At 38.1% G+C, this 21,618-nt stretch overlaps 1 protein-coding gene across 1 annotated transcript in view; it reads right to left on the bottom strand.

Annotated features, from left to right (window-relative positions):
* The window catches only part of mast1b (microtubule associated serine/threonine kinase 1b), a 67,735-nt gene extending 58,092 nt beyond the window's left edge, over nt 1-9,643 (bottom strand). The window contains exon 1 of the mRNA XM_079813926.1: nt 9,367-9,643. Within this exon, the coding sequence (XP_079670052.1) occupies nt 9,367-9,405 (39 nt within the window). The 5' untranslated portion in view covers nt 9,406-9,643. The remainder of the gene's footprint in view (nt 1-9,366) is intronic.
* Nucleotides 9,644-21,618: the final 11,975 nt, after the last annotated feature.

The following is a 21,618-nucleotide window of genomic DNA, read 5'->3' as shown; positions in this document are numbered from 1 at the left end:
TTGGAGGAAATCCCGAAAATCCCGGCAGAAGGCGCAGCGATAACTCTCAGGCTGTTTTGCGCTGTGTTGGCTGGCACGCGGGCGGGCGGGACGCTCTTAGGTTAATGAGGCTCAGATTATGGGGTTGGCACAGTAAATGATGGGTTTGCACCAAACGGAGGGCAGGAGGCCCAGCTTGAGCCATTTCATTAAAGCTCAGACTGCTTTCAGCCCGACGTTATTCAGCCGGATCATCTGCACGAGGAATCAGTGATGATCACACTCTATTCAACTCCTGTTAAAAAGAGAAATGCAATATGTAGAAGTGGATTTTCTGAAGAAAGTGGTGCTGTTAGGATGTTGATTTGGGGTTCTGGGTGGTTGCTGGGAGGTCAAATAACTCTCTTTGATATGATATGTGACTCAAATGCTGTCTTTAGTGTAAGTCTGTTTTTCTATATAGTCCGTTTTGCCTATTTTTGCAAATATACCGTATTGCTCTGATTAGAAGACAACCCTGATTATAAGACCACCCCCTATATCAAGATTGAAGACCAAATCTTGTATTTCATAAAGAAAAAAATGCTTTTATTTGAAAGAAATGTTCATATTGCATATTTTAATGTTTGCATTGAAAGTATGGTAAATAACGTCGATCACATTTAAAAACACTTTTTGGCATACCATAATAACCTGCAGCCCATCTGAATTATGTAACAATTAGGCTATCCATCTCATAGTGAAAACCATGTAGCCTAGCAACATTGTTTTAATAGTAGAAGGGAAGTCAGGGTACGGTTTTGCGTTTTATAATCGCGTACGGGGTAAGTTGGGTCACGCAAACATGACCGCCACACGGCTCTCAGACGCGAATGAAGCGTTAAGCGCGAGTGATTTACATGTAAAGTCGATGCAAAGATGCGAATAGACATTCTGTGGCGCGAATGACACGTCGCGAATTGAGCGTTTAACGCGTGTAACACATGAAAAATCTGAACTTTGGCGGATATTCGCGCCGCGTTAACCAATCAGGAGCTTGCTTTGCTCTACAACAATGAGGACAAAATCATATGTGGATACCCGGAGCTATACATCTTCGTACTTTATAGAAACAAGAATAAAAAGGATCTTACTTGGAAGAAAGTGAGTGAGGAGGTCCGACAGTCTGGTAAGTTACTCAATTTGAGCTATACATATTAGGGCTGGGCGATAAAACGATAACGATATGTATCGCGATAGACATGTAATCGATATCAATAAAAAATGCCTTCGATTAAACGTTCGATCATTTTTTTTTTCCTTCGTCGGAAGGAACCAGAGGTTGCGAAGCAAGTTTGGTTGCATGAACAAAGGCACTCGCTCTCTGGTAACCGAGAAACTTAGGGAGTGACCGAGTGATATGCTAACAGCCAATCATGTAACAGTATCAAGTTTGGTTGCGCCATATCGCTGTCTCGTGTTGGATTCTTCACTAACAGAACCAGCGTGGAGTGAAAAGTGGAAAATGAGTGCCGTAGCCAGAGTTGGGGGTAACGCATTACAAGTAACTTGAGTTATGTAATAATATTACTTTTTCCAACTAGTAAAGTAACGCATTACTTTTCAAATTTACAACTAAATATCTGAGTTACTTACATTAATTCACATTAAGTTCACATTAATTTGACTGACAGCTCTCCTGCCCCCATGTTGAGAAAAATAAGTGCAGAGGTGTGTGTGTGAACATGAGGGCTATTGTAGTTTTAGACTAAATGTGAGCATTTATTTATCTCACTTGCACAATAAAGATTCTGTACTCCTCAAAATGAAGAACATCAGTCAAATGCAAAATCAGAGTACTATGCAAACCTCCAATAATTAAATGTTAAATAAAACAACTATTTTTATGCATAATCTACCTTTATTTTTAAAGGGTTAGTTCACCCAAAAATGTAAATTCTGTCATTAATTACTTACCCTCATGTCGTTGGACACCCGTCAGACCTCCGTTCATCTTCAGACACAAATGAAGATATTTTAGTGTAAATCTGATGGCTCTGAAAGGCCTCCATTGGCTCAATGCACGGTTCACTCTCAAGACCCTTAAAAGGCACTAAAGACGTCGTTACAAAGTCCATCTCACTACAGTGGTTCTACAATAACTTTATGAATCGGCGAGAATAGTTTTTGTGCGCAAAAAAACCCTAAATAACGACTTATATCGTGATGACGATTTCAAAACACGGCATCATGAAGCTACGAAGCGTTATGAATCAGTGAGTCGATTCATGATTCGGATCGCGTGTCAAACGGCAAACTGCTGAAATTTGGCAATTCAAACTGCTGAATCGACTCACTGATTCATAACGCTTCGAAGCTTCATGAGGCCGTGTTTTGAAATCGTCATCACTATATAAGTCGTTATTTAGGGGTTTTTTGCGCACAAAAACTATTCTCGTCACTCCATAAAGTTATTGTAGAGCCACTGTAGTGAGAAGGACTTTGTAACGACGTCTTTAGTACCTTTTAAGGGTCTTGAGAGTGAACCGTGCATTGAGCCAATGGAGGCCTTTCAGAGCCATCAGATTTACACTAAAATATCTTCATTTGTGTTCTGAAGATGAACGGAGGTCTGACGGGTGTCCAACGACATGAGGGGAAGTAATTAATGACAGAATTTTCATTTTTGGGTGAACTAACCCTTTAATTTACCAATGTCTTGCTGACCTTTGATGGTGAAAATTACTAGATTTTTTGTTTTTATTGGTAAAACTTTTTTCTCCTGCATCCTATTCTTCCATTATCCAGAATGGCAGCAGAGCTGCGCCCTCTACTGTTCATGTGTCAATTTGCATTTTTACCTCAGCCTGGGGCTTATTATTTCAATTTTGGTATGAAGAGGTCTTTACAAAAATATAACTTTTTTGTTATAAAAAAAAAAAAAAAAACAAGCCCAGCCCAGGTGAGAAAAAGTTACGCAAAAGTAACGTAACACATTACTTTTTAAAAAAAGTAACTTAGTTACTTTTTAAGGGAGTAACGCAATATTGTAATGCATTACTTTTCAAAGTAACTTTCCCCAACACTGGCCGTAGCGAGCGAGGAAATTGTTGATAAAACAGAAAATCAAGTCAGCTCGACAGTATGGCAGTTTTTTAGATTGTATAAGTCTGACCGTAGTCAGACCAAACTTGTTTTACCACCTTAATCCTTGTTTATACTTTCATCTGGCTCCGCAGCGCGAGCCTCCGTTGACTGCGCGCGAGCCTCGTCCATTTGGGGACGTGTTTATACTCGACGCGCTCGTCGTTGTGCTACTCTTTGAAACTACATGGAGAGGTAATGTTACTCTGCATCAGTGCCTTATGACAAAGCATCTAAACGCTAACAGTTACAAAGAAATAACCGAGGCACTGCACCTTAATGTTAAGAAATAATTGCTTTTATTATTTTGCATACGGGGTAAGTTTGGTCACGCAAACATGACCACCACACGGCTCTCAGACGCGAATGAAGCGTTAAGCGCGAGTGATTTACATGTAAAGTCAATGCAAAGATGTGAATAGACATTCTGCGGCGCGAATGACACGCCACGAATAATTATTGTTAAGTGTTCATTGTGATTTTAGACTTGTGTTTACCATGTGTTTTCCATGGTTGTGTTGATGCTTCTGCCTTTATAACTGAGGGGATTATAATCAGAGGAAGTTTTTTAAATGTAAAATATTTTTCTCCTGGTCCTTATTTTAAATAGGTCATAAACATATCAATAATTATCGATATCGACTGATTAGGGCTGTCAAAAGATTAATCGCGATTAATCACATCCAAAATAAAAGTTTGTGTTTACATAATATATTTGTGTGTACTCTGTATAATTATTATGTATATATAAATACAAATACATTCATGTATATATTTAAGAAATATTTGCATGTATATACTGTATATACATTTATATAATTTATATTACATATAAATATAAATATTTTATATATAAATATAATACATTTTTCTTAAATATATACATGATTGTGTGTGTTTTTATATTTAAATAATAATTATACACAGTACACACACACACATATTATGTAAACACAAACTTTTATTTTGGATGCGATTAATCGCGATTAATCTTTTGACAGCCCTAATATATATATATAATATATAAGCATGACAATGTCACACTAGCCGTGTTTCCATTACAGATTTGCACAAAACATTTGCGATATTTTCAAAATGTCGATAAAAAAACGATTGCGAAATTACAGCGTTTCCTTTAACCGATGTTATGTGACTAAAACTTTTTTCTTTCCTCTCCCGATAAGTCTGTATTTATTTTCAGGTCGCAATTTCAAGTTGCGCAATTTGAGGGGTAATGGAAACCCGGCTACAGATAAATAACTTGAAGTGATGCGGTATTCCAACCCGATCTCGCAGCAATTTGTGTGTATTTTACGATTTGTGCTAAATCGTACGTATTTGACGAGTTGCCCAATCCATATGATTTCATACAAATGTCCTCGCCCCCTAAACCTACCCGTCCCTGGGGCTTAGACAATTCGTACAAATTCATACGAGTGAGGTCGGATGAATTTGTACAAATTAGCCACCTCGTTATACGTACGAATAGGTTGAGATTGGTTGAGATTGGATGAGATTAATCGCGATTAATCTTTTGACAGCCCTACGACCGATATGAAACACTTATATCGTGATACAGTTTTCAGCCATATCGCCCAGCCCTAATATATTTATACATATTGAGACTACAGCTAGCTAAAGCCGGCAAATTGAGCTTATTCGCTGTATTTTAAAACAATCCATGTCAGCCATTTCTCAACGAGACGAGCCATCTGGCAGAAGCCCCTCCCATGATACGAATTCTCGTCTGTTGTGTAGCAAATGACGCGAGTAAACTCAAAATGTTCAAGCGTCCAACTACGCGCGAAAAGCACAATTTATTCGCGCAACTCGCGTCTGGTGTGAATGCACAGTTAGAGCTTAAGATTTCGTTAGCATAGCCTATTTTCAAAAAAAGTGGAGTGTTCCTTTAACGATATCTTAGCAGTTATTTTGAAGCCCTTAATATAAAGCATGTGTCATGTTTAGGACAAGTTGTATCATGCACTTTCCCTGCATCAGCTCACTCTGCGTACTCCGCTATTTTTCAGATGCGCTCGTATCAAACTACTGTATATCGATATAAACGCTATTGCCTCATTCCATATCGTTTCTAAAAAATAGATTATCGCACAAACTCGATACACCGCCCAGCCCTAATCGATGTTACGCGTCCCTAAACATGACGTGGAACAAAACGAACTGCGATTGGTTGCTTTACATGTCAGTCAGTCAGTCAGCCAATGAAAACCGCTATAGAGTCCAGAGCTTCTGCCGTCAGTCAGATGCTCCGGCTACGCCAGGCTAATTTCATGTAAGTTCACAGTGCATTAACTAATGTTAACGGATACATCGCTTGATCTTAAATTGTATTTGTGAAAGTTAAGATTGACATGATCCGAAATTATTAAATGCTTTGTTAAGTGCATGTTAACTAATTAAACCTTATTGTAAAGTGTTACGAAATGTTAACTAATAAAACTTTACTTTAAAATGTATTAAAATGCCTTTCTGTGCTACTTTACAAGAATATCCTTCATTCAATAACATTTCTTCAAACTCTGTAACGTTTACAAATTACGATTCCGTTGTAGATTGACCCCTTAACTGTCGGGACGCCTGGCGCTCTTTTGATCGCCTTTTTTTCGTATAATATATTTTAGTAATTATCATAAATTAGGTATCATTCGAAAGCTTACGAACTCAAAATTCATCCTGTGAAAACCGTTTTGCAATCAGAGATTGTGTTACCATGGAAACGGTACTCTAAATTCTTCTAGCAGGGCTCATCCCCCTAGTGGGCGGTGTCTCGTTTCATATTACAACATTTATTTTAACTACTTTATAATAAAAACCTTTTCTAATCTTGACTCAAGGTTCCATATTTGGTGACTGTTTTTGTGATGGAAGTATTCTTTGGACAGAAATTTACAGGAAACTTCATCAAAGAAACAATGAATGGACTGTGGATGACACACGGTGGCTATTTTTGGTACAGCGCCTAAACAAAATCTCATGGGGACTTTAATTTTCGTGATATCAACTTCAAATTTGGAACACAACTTGGTTAGACATATGGCATTGATTTTATAGTGATTTTAGAGTAAATAATTTTTTGTAAAATATATATTTTATATTAAACAAAAAATATTCAGCACAGTATTTTTCATTTACAGTAAATTTAAACTTCCATATCTTTTTCATACTTTCATATTTTGATTATTGCAATGTCTTCTTTAAAACAAGACCAAGACTTCGTGGTGGCGTTCATTTGCATTCAACTTGTAAATACGATCTTTCCGACATGACTTGAACGCACATGAACAGACCACGTCGTGAATACAAACGGAAAGCTCAGGATTTTCTTTAAACCCCAAATTTACTAGTTGGAGAATACCATGGAATACCCAACCCAACGCTATCTCACGGCCAATTCGTACGTATTTACGAGGTGGCAAATTCGTACAAATTGATCCGACCTCACTCGTATGAATGTGTACGAATTGTCTAAGCCCCAGGGACGGGTAGGTTTAGGGGGTGAGGACATTTGTATGAAATCATATGGATTGGGCAACTCGTCAAATACGTACGATTTAGCACAAATCGTAAAATACACACAAATTGCTGCGAGATCGGGTTGGAATACCGCATTACTTCAAGTTATTTATCAGTAGCCGCGTTTCCATTACCCCTCAAATTGCGCAACTTGAAATTGCGACCTGAAAATAAATACAGACTTATCGCAAGAGGAAAAAAAAAAGTTTTAGTCACATAACATCGGTTAAAAGAAACGCTGTAATTTCGCAATCGTTTTTTATCGACATTTTGAAAATATCGCAAATGTTTTGCGCAAATCTGTAATGGAAACACGGCTAGTGTGACATTGTCATGCTTATATATTATATATATATATTAGGGCTGTCAAAAGATGAATCACGATTAATCGCATCCAAAATAAAAGTTTGTGTTTACATAATATGTGTGTGTGTACTATGTTAATTATTATTTATATATAAATACACACACAAGCATGTATATATTTAAGAAACAAATATTATTTTTATATATAAAACATTTATTTATTATATTATATAAATGTATATACAGTATATACATGCAAATATTTCTTAAATATATACATGAATGTGTGTGTATTTATATATAAATAATAATTAACAGAGTACACACATATATATTATGTAAACACAAACTTTTATTTTGGATGCGATTAATCGCGATTAATCTTTTGACAGCCCTAATATATATATATATATATATATATATATATATATATATATATATATATATATATATATATATATATATATATATATATATATATATATATATATATATATATATATATATATATATATATATATATATATATATATATATGACTAAATAATCAAATTTCCTGCACAAAGTACAATAGCACTGTAATCATTAAAAACAACGTTTTGGTTTTTGGCTAAATTAAAACTAATTTTGGTTTTAAAAATATCATAAAAAATGATGAAAACTATTTAAAGCAGGCACATTTTGGGCCGCATACATGCAGACATTCACCTAAAACCACCCCCTGCTGCATGATGAGAGTGACCTTTGACCTGTGAGACGGTGTGTTGCACCATATGGCAGCAACAGTGCAGCGGGAGGAGGGTGTTAACTGAATAACCAACACAATGAGTGTGTGAGATGCACAGAAGACACCCGAGGGACACGGAGAGAAACGGTGGAGAGGGCAATTATTCTCACACCGAGCAAAAAAATGTGTCGCATGTCTGAAAAAAAAAAACACAATCACACACAATGGCACGCAATTATATCATGCATAAACGAAGCCTATTTTTGGACCATTAAGATAAGGTTTCTTTTGCATTCCGACATTATTTTCATGACAGTTTAACACATTTCGTCCCAGATTCTCATTACTGTAAATTCGAATAACACACAGTCTGGCTCTCTCATCATGTCTCAGACTGTGTGTGTGTGTGTGTGTGTGTGTGTGTGTGTGTGTGTGTGTGTGTGTGTGTGTGTGTGTGTGTGTGTGTGTGTGTGTGTGTGTGTGTGTGTGTGTGTGTGTGTGTGTGTGTGTGTGTGTGTGTGTGTGATCATATCAGACTGTTTAACTCATTGTGAAACTCTAAGCTACACAAGCGGTTTCTGATGTCGACACACACACACACACACCCGTCCCAGCAAAGGATTCAGATAAACTTCACTGAACACACACACACACACACACACACACGTTATCATCATCACTGAATATTAGAGTAGCTGAATTGTTTTACAAACAAATACCATCAGACGGCATACATTACTATAGCACAAATCCAGACAAACACACTAACACCATGGTACTGAATAATTACCATATTAATTTACCATTATATTTCAAAGAATAGCAATACCACAGTACATTATACCATAGATTTGGATGTTTACCCTATTAATTTACCATGTTACCTCAAGGAATACCATGGTACAACCCATAAACATGGCCCAAAAAGACACCAATACCATGGTACGCTGATATACACCAAGGTAATGAGAGATTATCATATATATTTTTCATATATATACCGTAGTCCTGATTGTTTAACATATTTATATACCGTGTTACTTCAAGTAATCTCAAAGAATACCATGGTACATGCGCATAAAACATGGTTTTACTATAGTACATGTTTAGAAAACACATGGTATTTCAAAGAATACTAATACCACAGTATATTATACCATAGATTTGGATGTTTACCATATTAATTTACCATGTTACCACAAGGAATACCATAAACATGACCCAAAAACACACCAATAGCATGTTACGCTGATATACACCAAGGTAATGAGAGACTACTATATATATTTACCATGGTATTTTACATATATATATACCATAGTCCTGAATGTTTAACATATTTATATACCATGTTACTTTAAGGAATCTCAAAGAATACCATGGTACATGCGCATAAAACATGGTTTTACATCCATACCATAACATTCATGTTCATTTTACCATGGTGTTTCAAAGAATACCACTCCCTATTGGTTAGACTGTCATTATATGGTCCACTCAGAGCATCTCAGAAAGAAATATGTTTTTTTTAATATACCATGTTTATCATATTCTTACACCAATGCACTTCAAAGAATAGCCCCCTATGCATGGTCAAATGCCACATTATGGCCATATGCATGGTCAAATGCCACAGTAATGCCATGGTGCATGCTCAGAAAACATGCTAATGTTGTCTAAAGGGATGTGGGTCTGACCTGCAGTCTCCTGCGCCTGATTATTCCCGAATCATCCATGTCGTGTCCGTCAGAGATGCTGCCGTGTGGATCAGAAGAGCCTCGATCCGCTCGGATCCATCGGGACTTTTGTTATCCGGACGCCACGCGCTTGGTTCTCCTAATTTCCCAGCTCATGTCGCGCATCTGAGAGGCTGGACGAGGGGGGGGGAGATTCACAACACACTCGCATCCCGCAGAAAATCTGAAGTGAACGCTTGACTCACGACCGCACGCTCACGACGTCAGGAACGTGCGCGAGAACGCGAGCGCGTCCGCTCCTTTTAGCATCAACATCTCCCTCTCTCCTTCTCTCTCTCTCTCTCGTTCATTCATGTCATCCTCTCTATATCTCTCAGGCATGTTTAACGGTCTTCCCCTCCTCCTCCACACACACCGGCTGCGTCTTTAAACCTCGTGAGCTGCATTTAAAGCGTTTTATGTGCGCATTCCAAATTTAATACAGTATTTTGGGCAGTATTATGGTTGTGAGCAGAACATTAGTATTTCTCGGGCACCACACACACTTATGAATCCCAAAAATGCTGTCTAGATATGATTTTGGGACACGACCCACTGGTCCACATCTGTTTTCTGTTTATCACATGCCAATGTTTGACTTCTGAACTTCCTGAGAGAAAACATGAGTTTTATTGTAATATAAGCTGAATGTATGATTATTAAATATTCGAACCAGGGGCGGGCATGCTAACAAGGACATTAAAGCTACACTGTGTAACTTTTTTAGTTTATTCTTAGCTAAAAACACTTAGTTCTTTCAAAAATATATGTGCTCATTAATGTATATTTACTTCTTTCAAGTAATAAAGTATTCTCGTAAGTTTATTGAAAATACATACGGGTGAGGGGTTCGAATGCGGGTCGCCATGTTGAAAGTACATTAGCCAAAGAGGGACATACCCGTGAATTCAAGCTTCGCCTTTCGCGTTTTAACACTCGATGGCACCGTGTCGAATGTGGACGAGGTCGAACTGGAAGTCATGTTAATCTTGGACTAAATCGGCCACCGTAGGAGATAAAACGAAATCGGAATTGAGAGGAACAGAAACTAATATTCACTGGATGGTCATATACCTTTTCACCACTAGATGGGGGAAAATATCACACAGTGTAGCTTTAAAGACCGAAGCCACTAGGGGAGTAAGGTTTACATGCACAGCTCTTACTGGCCTATGTCCGTTACACATGGAGCAAACAAGAGCCCAGAGCCCAGTGGGAGGCGGCCAGGAGGAAGGTGACCCCCGGCAAAACCGAAGGAGGGAGGAGCCATGGTTGAAACTTGAGCCCTGATTGATTGAGGCGATGCCGGGAGATGGTGAGTCCCAGGAAAAGTCAGATGAACCGAGAGACCTGCGATGGTGTGGCGGTGACTGACCCTGGTGAAGCCGGTAGGACGAGAGAGCCAGGTGGAGCCGAAGGGAAAACGGTACTGGGAAGAGAAGCCAGGGTGGAGCCGACTGGTTGATGATCCGAGGTGGAGCTGAGATAAAAGGAGAACAGGTAACTGAAAGAAACAACTGAAAAGTCCATGAAAAAGAAAACAGGCAGTTTGTTTCCACTGAGCGGTACGGTTCAGAACAGTTCGGTACGCAATTTTTGTCATTTCCATTGTCAGATGTTGTGAATAGTACCCTAATTCCGAACCGAACCGTACCACTTTTTTGGAACCCTTTCGTTGGGCTACCTAGCACAGTAGTCTGGAACTAAAGGGTGGAGCTAGACTCGCGGATTGGTTGACAGAGAATCGTCACTTGCGCGTGTGTTTTTCGGCTGTGTTTTTCCTCGCAGCCTCGGCTCAAACATAGCGCGTCTTCTTCTTGTGACAAACAGCCACATGCGTGGGGTGGGTGTAGTTGTTAATAAAAAATGATTTTGCTAAATGGAAATATGACAAATGGTGGTAAAAAGTCTACACATTCATGAAACACGAGCAGGACGAATTTGTGTGTAAATCGTTCGTAAAGCCGCCCTGACGTAAATTTTCGGATTCACAAAATTTTCTAAATGTTAGTTGGTTCGAAAGGTGTAGTAATGTACACCTGCTCCCTACCCCGTGTAAATGGTGCGTAAAACTGTTCTGTGTTCTAATTTAGGCAAACTGATGACATTGTATATTGATGCGCAATGTACCATAATAATATTTCAAGAGTTGATTCAACTGTTCAACGTTGGGTAATAGGCAGCCCTCGTCACTGTCACTTTTTACCAAGCCGTCCAATCACAGTGGAGGAGGGGCGGGACAAAAACTACACGACCAATCATCCCACTTGTACACCGACTGAACAACAATAATGGAGAAGTTAATGCTGCTTTTTACGGCATTTTTTATATTCAGTAATATTCTTCAAAATGAGATACTAGTAGCACATTACTGCCATGGATATTCTGTATCATATTCATAGCAATCAAAGTATCTCAGATGGAAAAACGCTGCCCTTGTGAAGCGCTCTCAAGCGCCACCAGCTGGCCGTTTTCAGAAGAGCACCAGGCGTTTTTTAACTGGCTAAAATGCTTTGCTGGACACGTGATCATTTAATATTTATTGCCAGGCATATGGCCAATTAGTTTCTTTTGCATTATGCAAAAAACTGGAGCCAAACCTTAGAAAGTAGTCCAGAAGATTCCATAGCGTTCCTGCACATGTCATTTGCAGTTGTAACTCATGGGCCGGGATTATGCTAGTTATAAATTTATCCCATTTACGAATGTTTGTAATTCATTAATATACACACGTTTAACTACCGAATCCGTGGTTTACGAAGCGTTTGTGAATCTGGAGGAGAGTTTTCGTAAAGGTCCATTTTACGCGCAAATTACTCTATTTTACGAACGTTTCATGAATGAGGCCCAATGCATTTAAACGAACATGCATTTCATGACGACAGACGTAGCACGACACTGTCATTATTTTTACACTAGCTAGAGGGCGCATGACTTAAAGGGGTGATAAATTGAGAAATCAACTTTCCCTTGAGCATTTGATATATAAAAGTACATCGTGATATGAGAATATCGTCCTTGTCAGTCAAAGAAAAGCTTTTATAGACACCAGGCCCAGAAAACGAGAGATCTCAGAATACGTCGACCACTGACGTATTAGTACGCCGAAGCGCCGCCTCAAGCCCCGCCCACCGACTCGTGAAGCTAAACAATGCCGATTCCAGCTCACGTGTGTAAGACATTGCGCGTTTGTTCGCTTCATTTCACCGCGGATTCGTTTGTAAACAAGATAGAGGTCGAGACTGGATTTGCAGACATATTGAGATTAAAACACAATGCTGTGCCTTCTATATTGGATCCGACAGGAACGGTGCAACACACTTATGTGAGTAAAACATGTTTTTATATGTGTTAGTATTGCATTGTTACAGATCGTTTGATATCTATTGATTACATACCTTAGGTCACAGGCTGGAGAAGCTGTTATTGGTTCATTCGGGATCAGACTCGGACTCGCGGTTATATTGTGTGTGTGCGGTTCGCGGTTATATTCACTGATGATTGAGCGAAATGATACAAAAATTACATTCCAATCAATCGCGGGTGGATGAGAGATGAATCATTGTGTTTGTTTAATAAAGACATTTTGCGAGCACTGGCTGTGGGCGGTTCATTCCGGTTGCCGTTTTGCCACACGCTGTCACTGACAGGGAAGCAGAAGCTCATTAAATATGCAAATATTATCCAATCCTAGCCGTCTTCAGTGCGGCACGCCCATAAAAACAGAGCGTTTTTCAGAGAGCCTCAAAACCAAGGCAGAAAATAGCCTATTACTTATTCATTATGATAAACGTCATAAGTTGACCTATCGAATCCGTGGTATACGAAACGCTTGTGAATCTGGAGGAGAGTTTTCGTAAAGGTCCATTTTACGCGCAAATTACTCCGAATTTGCTCGTATATTTACGAACGTTTCATGAATGAGGCCCAATGCATTTAAATGAACACGCATTAAATATGCAAATATTATCCAATCCTAGCCGTCTTCAGTGCGGCACGCCCATAAAAACAGAGCGTTTTTCAGAGAGCCTCAAAACCAAGGCAGAAAATAGCCTATTACTTATTCATTATGATGTTTCTAAATGTAAAAACCACGCAAACGTCATAAGTTGACCTATCGAATCCGTGGTATACGAAACGCTTGTGAATCTGGAGGAGAGTTTTCGTAAAGGTCCATTTTACGCGCAAATTACTCCGAATTTGCTCGTATATTTACGAACGTTTCATGAATGAGGCCCAATGCATTTAAATGAACACGCATTAAATATGCAAATATTATCCAATCCTAGCCGTCTTCAGTGCGGCACGCCCATAAAAACCGAGGGTTTTTCAGAGAGCCTCAAAACCAAGGCAGAAAATAGCCGATTACTTATTCATTATGATGTTTCTGAATGTAAAAACCACGCAAACGTCATAAGCTGACCTCAGACAACAGTAAACTTTTTTTTTTTAAAAGCCAGTTCATGACACCTTTAAAAACGTAAATAAATGTTGTAATAAAGTGCTTGAAAAACGACCTATAGAGTCTGGGGTTTTTTTTTTTTTTTGGAGGACAGTCTGTTCTGATGAGATCCTGATCACACAGAAGACCAGAACATGAAAAGCGTAAGATGACAGAATCACAAAAAGGTCTTATTCTGTGCTAAATCTCTTCGGATCTCGCTGTTTTTACACGACATACGGCGTCACATCAATACGGCGTTCTCTGACATCACTGATCCGCCCAGGCCAGACGCTGTGCCGGGATCAGGCCTGATCTCATTCGCTGATCCCTGATTCACAGATGCTGCATGACACACTACAGCAGATTTAACACAACCGTAGTTAGCACATTTTCAGCATGCATGAAGTTGCTGCATCCTACAGTGCAATATATATAGTACTTTTGAAACAATAACTGGTTTGATTTATGAAACACAATGATGGCAATGTGTCTCTCATAAGCACATATTATCATATTAGAGTGCACTGTATGCTAACAGCGGCAGTGTATTTTGGGTATTAGCATCTGCTCTTCTGTGAAACATCTAACTGAACAAAGCAGCGTCCCGTGGGGCGTCCAGCACAGAAACAGATGTAAGCAGTGTGAAAAGATGTCGGCTGCTCTGTTCTGAACACTAAACGTGTGACACGCTATCCTCCTATGGTGACATCATCACAGACAGCCTCATCAATAAGTCATGGTCGAGTCACATGCCTGTAATGATTCAGTGACTATCTGTGTGCCAGTATACTGTGAGGCTCTTCTCAGAAGATATTGATGGTGATTACAATAATAGGTCAGAATGCATCACGGCAAAAAGTGTGCATTTTCCTGAGAAAAGGTCTAAAAATGTAAAGCAAAGCTGCATTGTAAATTTCTTGAAAAGAAGTGTATTTAGTCAAATGCATTTGAATCTGTTAACGGTCTTTTTGAGCATAGCTCTGAACTTAAAGTTGCACTATGTAACTGTTCTTTCAGTAAAATATCCACACAAAAAAAACACTAGGCCAGTGATATATATTTTGTTCAGTTGAGTGCTTACAATATCCCAAATGTTTCCAACTATTTGTGGAAATTGCTATTTTACCCGAGGAACCGGGACGTGTGAGGGCGTGGCCTGTCGATGTCATCATATCTGCGTGGAAGTGGCGGCATAATAAAAAGTCCCGCCGGCGACTGTGGCATAATAAAAGTCCCGCCGGAGACTGTGTCATGATAAAAGTCCCGCCGGAGACTGTGTCATGATAAAAGTCCCGCCGGAGACTGTCATAATAAAAGTCCCACCGGCGACTGTGTCATAATATAAGTCCCGCCGGAGACTGTGTCATGATAAAAGTCCCGCCGGAGACTGTCATAATAAAAGTCCCACCGGCGACTGTGTCATAATAAAAGTCCCACCAGCGACTGTGTCATAATATAAGTCCCGCCGGAGACTGTGTCATAATAAAAGTCCCACCGGCGACTGTGTCATAATAAAAGTCCCACCGGCCATTGTGTCATCATAAAATCCCACCGGCAACTGTGTCTAAAAGTCCCACCGGCGACTGTGTCATAATAAAAGTCCCGCTGGCGACTGTGTCTAAAAGTCCCGCTGGCGACTGTGTCTAAAAGTCGCGCCGGCGACTGTGGCATAATAAAAGTCCCGCTGGCGACTGTGTCTAAAAGTGACCTCTAGCGGACGGAAAAGTTATATAGTGCAGCTTTAAAAGGTTGTGATTCTGGAAAACACTCTTTTTTTTAAAGAAACACTTTAAGTGAAAGCACTTCAAAAAATGAAAGTGTAAAAAAAGTTGTTGACGTTTCGATTTACCATACAGCAAATGAAGTGATGTGTATCACTTTAGTTTATGGTCCAATTCTCACTATTAACTAGTTGCGTATTATCGTGCATATTACTAGGATTTTGGCTGTTTATTAGCACTTATAAAGCTCATATTAATGCCTTATTCTGCATGATCATATTCTACATCACTAAATTTAACAACTACCTTACTAACTATTAAAGGGGTGGTTGATCATGATCTGACTTTTTTAACTTTAGTTAGTGTGTAATGTTCTAAAAATTTACGTAAACTCCACCCACAGGAACACACAACAAAGGCCATGTTGAGAAGAGGAAGAGTTGTTGTAGTCGAGCACATTTGGGAGTCGCTCAAGCTGTCTCATCCATCTTTCACATTTATTGCAATACAGTACGAACACAAATGCAATAGCATGTCATAAAAGCAAGACTACAACATAATTAAACTAAACTACACCTGTTCTGTCTTCATGCAGCAGATATTCTCTGGCTCTGTGCATCTTACAACAGATTTATTTATAAATTATCATGACAGGATATGCTAATCGATGACTTGAAGATAGTTAACTCATAAATTCATCAACTATCCATTCAGAAACGTCCTGTCTCGTTCTACATGTTATCACTTCTTCTTGAGTCTCTCCATCATTGTCTGACTTCGGTTTGAACATAAAAGGCCGAGCAGTTTCTGGTGTTTTCAGTGTGTGTGTGTGTGTGAGGTAATCAGAGCTGCTAACACGAGCTCTTGAAGCTCCGCCCTGTTCTAGAAAGGGGGCGGGGAGCAGCAGCTCATTTGCATTTAAAGAGACACACAAAAACAGTCGCATTTTTACTCACCCTCAAAAAGTGACAATTTTAACATGTTGTAAAAATTATCTGTGTGGGATATTTTGAGCTAAAACTTCACATACACACTCTTGACATCAGAGACTGGTTTTACATCTTGTAAAAAGGGGCATTATAGGAGCCTTTAACAAAGTTAATAGTAATAGTTAATTGTAAGTTGATAGTGACAATTGGACCAAAATCTAAAGTATGGCCGTATTTTTTTTTAATACAAAATACATACATTATATTGCCAAAAAGTTTGGGATGCCTGCCTTTACACACATGAACTTTAATGCCATCCCATTCTTAATCCGTAGGGTGTAATATGGAGTCGGCCCACCCTTCTGGGAAGGCTTTCCACAAGGTTTAGGAGTGCGTTTATGGGGATTTTTGACCATTCCTCTAGAAGCGCATTTGTGAGGTCAGGCACTGATGTTGGACGAGAAGACCTGGCTCTCAGTCTCCGCTCTAATTCCTCCCAAAGCTGTTCAAGGCCAGTCAAGTTCCTCCACACCAAACTCGCTCATCCATGTCTTTATGGAGCGACGCTTTGTGCACTGGTCAGTCATGGAAAGGGCCGTCCCCAAACTGTTCCCACAAATTTGGGAGCATGAAATTGTCCAAAATGTCTTGGTGAAGCATTAAGAGTTCCTTTCACTGGAACTAAGGCGCCAACACCTGAAAAACAACCCCACCTCCACTGAAGAGTCTCTGTCCGTGGTGCTGATCACAAGAACAACTGACTTTACTGTCACATAAACACTTATATCACACACTTAAAGTGTGTGTATGTCATTATATTAGAAAACAAAACATTAAAACATCAGCACAAATGTTCAAGCACATTTCACAAAAAGGAAGTTTGTCGGGTTTGAAATGCTAAAACAATATATGAAGTGTTGAAAACAAAGACAGTCAGTATTGTGTGAATCCATAGAACATGTTTATAGTTAATGTGATGAAGCACTCTAAAAAAATGGTGCTATACGGCACTAAAAGTGGTTCTTTGGCTCATAATCATAGGGGAACCACTTTTAAGTGCTGTATAGCACCAAATCTTGGTGCTTCAGTGGTTCTTCACCAGTTCTTTGACTGAGGTGCTATATATAGCACCGCTACCATATGCAAAACATGTTAAGATATGGTGCTATATAGCACCAAAAGTGGTTCTCCTATGATTCCGAGCCAAGAACCACTTTTAGTGCCATATAGCACCATTTTTTTAGAGTGTACACCTGCTTTATTTGTTGATGTTACTCCAAAAAACACAGTATTTTGTCTTGTTTTGCAATAAAAATGTACCAAAGCAAAAACCACTTGAATTAAATGTATTTTTCTAACTCTGAACCATTGGACCAAAACGTATATACAGTGGTGTCTCGCATATTCAAATCAATCAGCTTTGGAGATGGTGGTCCAGTGGGTTAAACCGCTGAACTGATATACAGAAGGTTGCTGGTTCGATCCTGTCCTTGAGCAAGGCACTTTACTCCACTGCGCTCCAGGGGGATTGTCCCTGTAATAAGTGCATGCTTTGGATAAAAGCGTCTACCAAATGCAGAAATGGGAATGGCTTTGTTCTATAAATCTAACATGACATTTTACTATAAAACATAATATATATATTGATAAAAATGTGTTTTTATTAAGTGATATTGCATATTCACTCATTTAACAGTGCACTGTAAAATCTAATCTAAAAAACAAAAAAACATGCAAACTGATTGCCTTAAAAAAAACAAGTAAAGTGAAATAGGAATAGAATGTTGTGGTGACAAAAGCTTAGTTAGTTAGTTCACTTACACAAGATTTCTAGTAACTCACAGAGAACTGTAGAGAGTACTTGATCTTTTACTTTAGATTTACTCTTGTCTCAGTATAGCTACCATTGTTGTGTTATGCTGAATGTTGAAGTCTGTGTGTGACTGAAGTATGATATTGTTACAAATATAGAGGGATTATATCAACCCGATTTAAAGTTTCACAGGTGTTTATGACGTAAGCATTAGCAATAAAATTGTAAACGATTATTATACAACATGAAGGGAAGTAGGTTCACTGAAAAAAAATGATCGTGAGTTTAACGGTAAAAGACTGTAAAAAATTTGAATAAATGTTTTCAGCTCCATGAGGTATAAATAAACCATTATTGAGTTCACCACTATCATGAAACTTAACCACGCTGCTCTTCTGGCCAAGTGCACACCTGAAAATGATTTAAACGTTTTTAAAATGGCAGAAAAAGATGATTTCTCACACCTGACTGTAACAAATGATCGTGATTTTTAACGGTAAAAGACTGTAAAAATGCTACGGTTAAAAACAGTTCATTGGTTAACAGAAAGTTTCTGTACTATATACGGTGAATAACTGTAATAGAGATAACCTTACATTTAATTTAATTTTACAGTACAAAAAAAAGTTTTTGCCGTTCACGTCATTGTGTAATTTACAGTGAAAAACCGTAAACTGACATTCCCAGAATTCCCTGCGTGACACTTCACATTTGATGTATTTTCATGGAAATAACTGTTTCTTCTGAGTTTTTTCTTATTAGTTATGTACTTTAGGGATTTATGTTACATCTAATGTTGTTAAATTAATGTTTATTGCATTTTTAAAACATGTGTGTTGCCGTGATGGTGTTTAGTGTTTGTTTGTTTACTGTGCACCTTATATTAGTGTTGACCTCCTAAAAGCTTCGATTGATCATGTGACTCTCATCTGCACTGTGATTGGTGGTTGTCAGTATCAAAGGTACGTAACAGATATTAGTATTTCAATAGGTTGGTAATTTAACATTATTTTAGATAATGAAATATACAGTTATTTACCGTACATTTTTTAGTGTACACGTAAATATTACAATTGTACGGTTTTGAACTGTAAAATAAATGTTTTTAAACCATAATTATTACATCATAAATTATATGGTGCTGTCCTGTAAAACCTAAAACGTTACTGACGTTTGTTTTACGGTAAAGTTCTGGCAACCACAGCTGCCGTTGTTTTTACCATACATTTTACAGGGATTTTTTTTTACAGTATTGCTTTTAAAAGGTGACCTAATTTTTGACAAAATCATTAACAATAGTTGATTATTCAAACAGAATCTGGGTCAACTTTTAAAAGCAACTTATTTATTACTTCTCTTCCTTTGAAACCAAATCACAGTGATTTATTGTTGCATCGCTGCATCAATAGGAAGAGAATTACAATAATATGAATGTTTCAAGTGCCCAACCAACGTGAACACTGATCTCCATAATGGCGACTTGTTGTTTTTTTGCTTGACAAAATGGCACTCAAACCAATCAAGTATTTGTTTTCTGAGTAAACAAGGTATAGGCGGCCCTATAATAGTACAGATTACTAGATTTTTACAATTAAGACATCAATTAAAGTTAACTAAAAAGTATTAGTTAGAATCATTGTTGGATTTTACAGTGTGTGTGTGTGTGTGTTTGTAAACGGTGTGATTTTGACATGTGGTATTTCTGTGATGCTCACATTGACGTCTTGAAGTTGATCTGAAGATTTAGTCCGGCGCAGATGAAGAGAAAACGCACAATCCTTCAGACCTTCTGCCAGAGACACAGACTGAGGATCTTACTCCAAACACACACACACACACACTCAAGCTGTTGATTCATGAGTAACGCTCAGTGCAGACGGACATCATTCCTTACGTATTCAGTGACAAATATTGTTCTTAATGGCAGAATGAATCAGTGCCCCATGAGTCTACACATGAGCGTCAGATTTCAAATGAAAATAACATGCTTTAAGGGATTGTTGGCCCAATAATTAACACTGTCGTCATAATTTACATACTGCATATTCAAACATGCCATGTTATGATTGAATACGAGACAATTCATTTTTGCATATAAGCAAATAAAAAGCCAATTTCCACCACATAATAAAAAAAAATCATGCTTTGGTCTAAATTAGGTACATTAAAAGTCTAAATTATGAAAGAAATAGTCTAAATTATGACTTTCTATATCATAATTATGACTTTCTATGTCATGATTTCAATTTATGTCATAGTTATGGCTTAGCATGTTATAATTATACTTAGAATGTCATAATTAGGATTAACCAAAGCATGACTTTTTATCTTATAAATCGGCTCCCATACATTTGAGATTCACCGCAGAGGAAATTAATTAAAGTGAATATTGAGTTAAATTTGTTCCCCACACAAAGCGTCATAAGACTTGCGTTCACGCCATGTTGATTCTGAACTGTTAAAAGCCTGCTTGTAGAACTTGTAATTACAAAATGTATATTTTGTGAGAGCTACGACTTGTAACACATGACAGCTGTACCACCTGACCACTGCAGATTTAAAGGGATAGTGCACCCAAAAATGAAAATGATTCCATAATTTACTCATAATTAAAAAAATGTCCTGGCTAATCCAAACATTATAATGGCAGCCCAAAATTTGAAGCCCAAAAGACGTAATCGTAGTGCCCGTTATGCTTTTTTCGGTGGGAAAAAAAGCGATATATTTTATGGCGGATTTTACTATTTTGTTAAATATGGATATTTTTTTTACACAAACCCATCGATTCACTTAAGTATGAAATGGATGCACTTTTTTGGGCTTCAAATTTTGGGCTGCTTGGATTAGCCAGGACATTTTTTTTATATAACTTTATATAACTATATAAAGTGCTGGTACTCACCAAAGGGGGTGGGGCTTTGTTGTTGGGGGCGTGGTTATGGGGGGGTTGTTTAGTCAATAATTCAAGAAGGTCCATATTTTAAAGCTCTTTCTAACTTGTACTCAGCCTTAAAACTAACATATAGTCCTTGTAATTGTTGAACTGTAGCATTTGTTACAATAAGGGCACGGCTCCTCATTACCATACAGTTATCTTTTTTCGTTCTTTTTTTTTAATCTATAGCTTTTGTTATGAAAAATAGCAACACAGTTAGAAACTAAAGCTACAACATGCCACAGGTGTAATAAACACCTTTAGTGAAATATCTATTCCCTCTTATCTATTATAAATTCTACAACTAGTCAACATTTACCACACTAAATACAACAGAACGTGATAAACTCTAGTAAATGTGGTCATCAGGA

The sequence above is a fragment of the Gobio gobio genome (assembly GCF_949357685.1).
Source record: "Gobio gobio genome assembly, chromosome: 1".
Lineage (NCBI taxonomy): Eukaryota > Metazoa > Chordata > Actinopteri > Cypriniformes > Gobionidae > Gobio > Gobio gobio.
The sequence above is the reverse complement of the archived record's forward strand: the minus strand, read 5'-3'. Positions and strand labels throughout refer to the sequence as shown.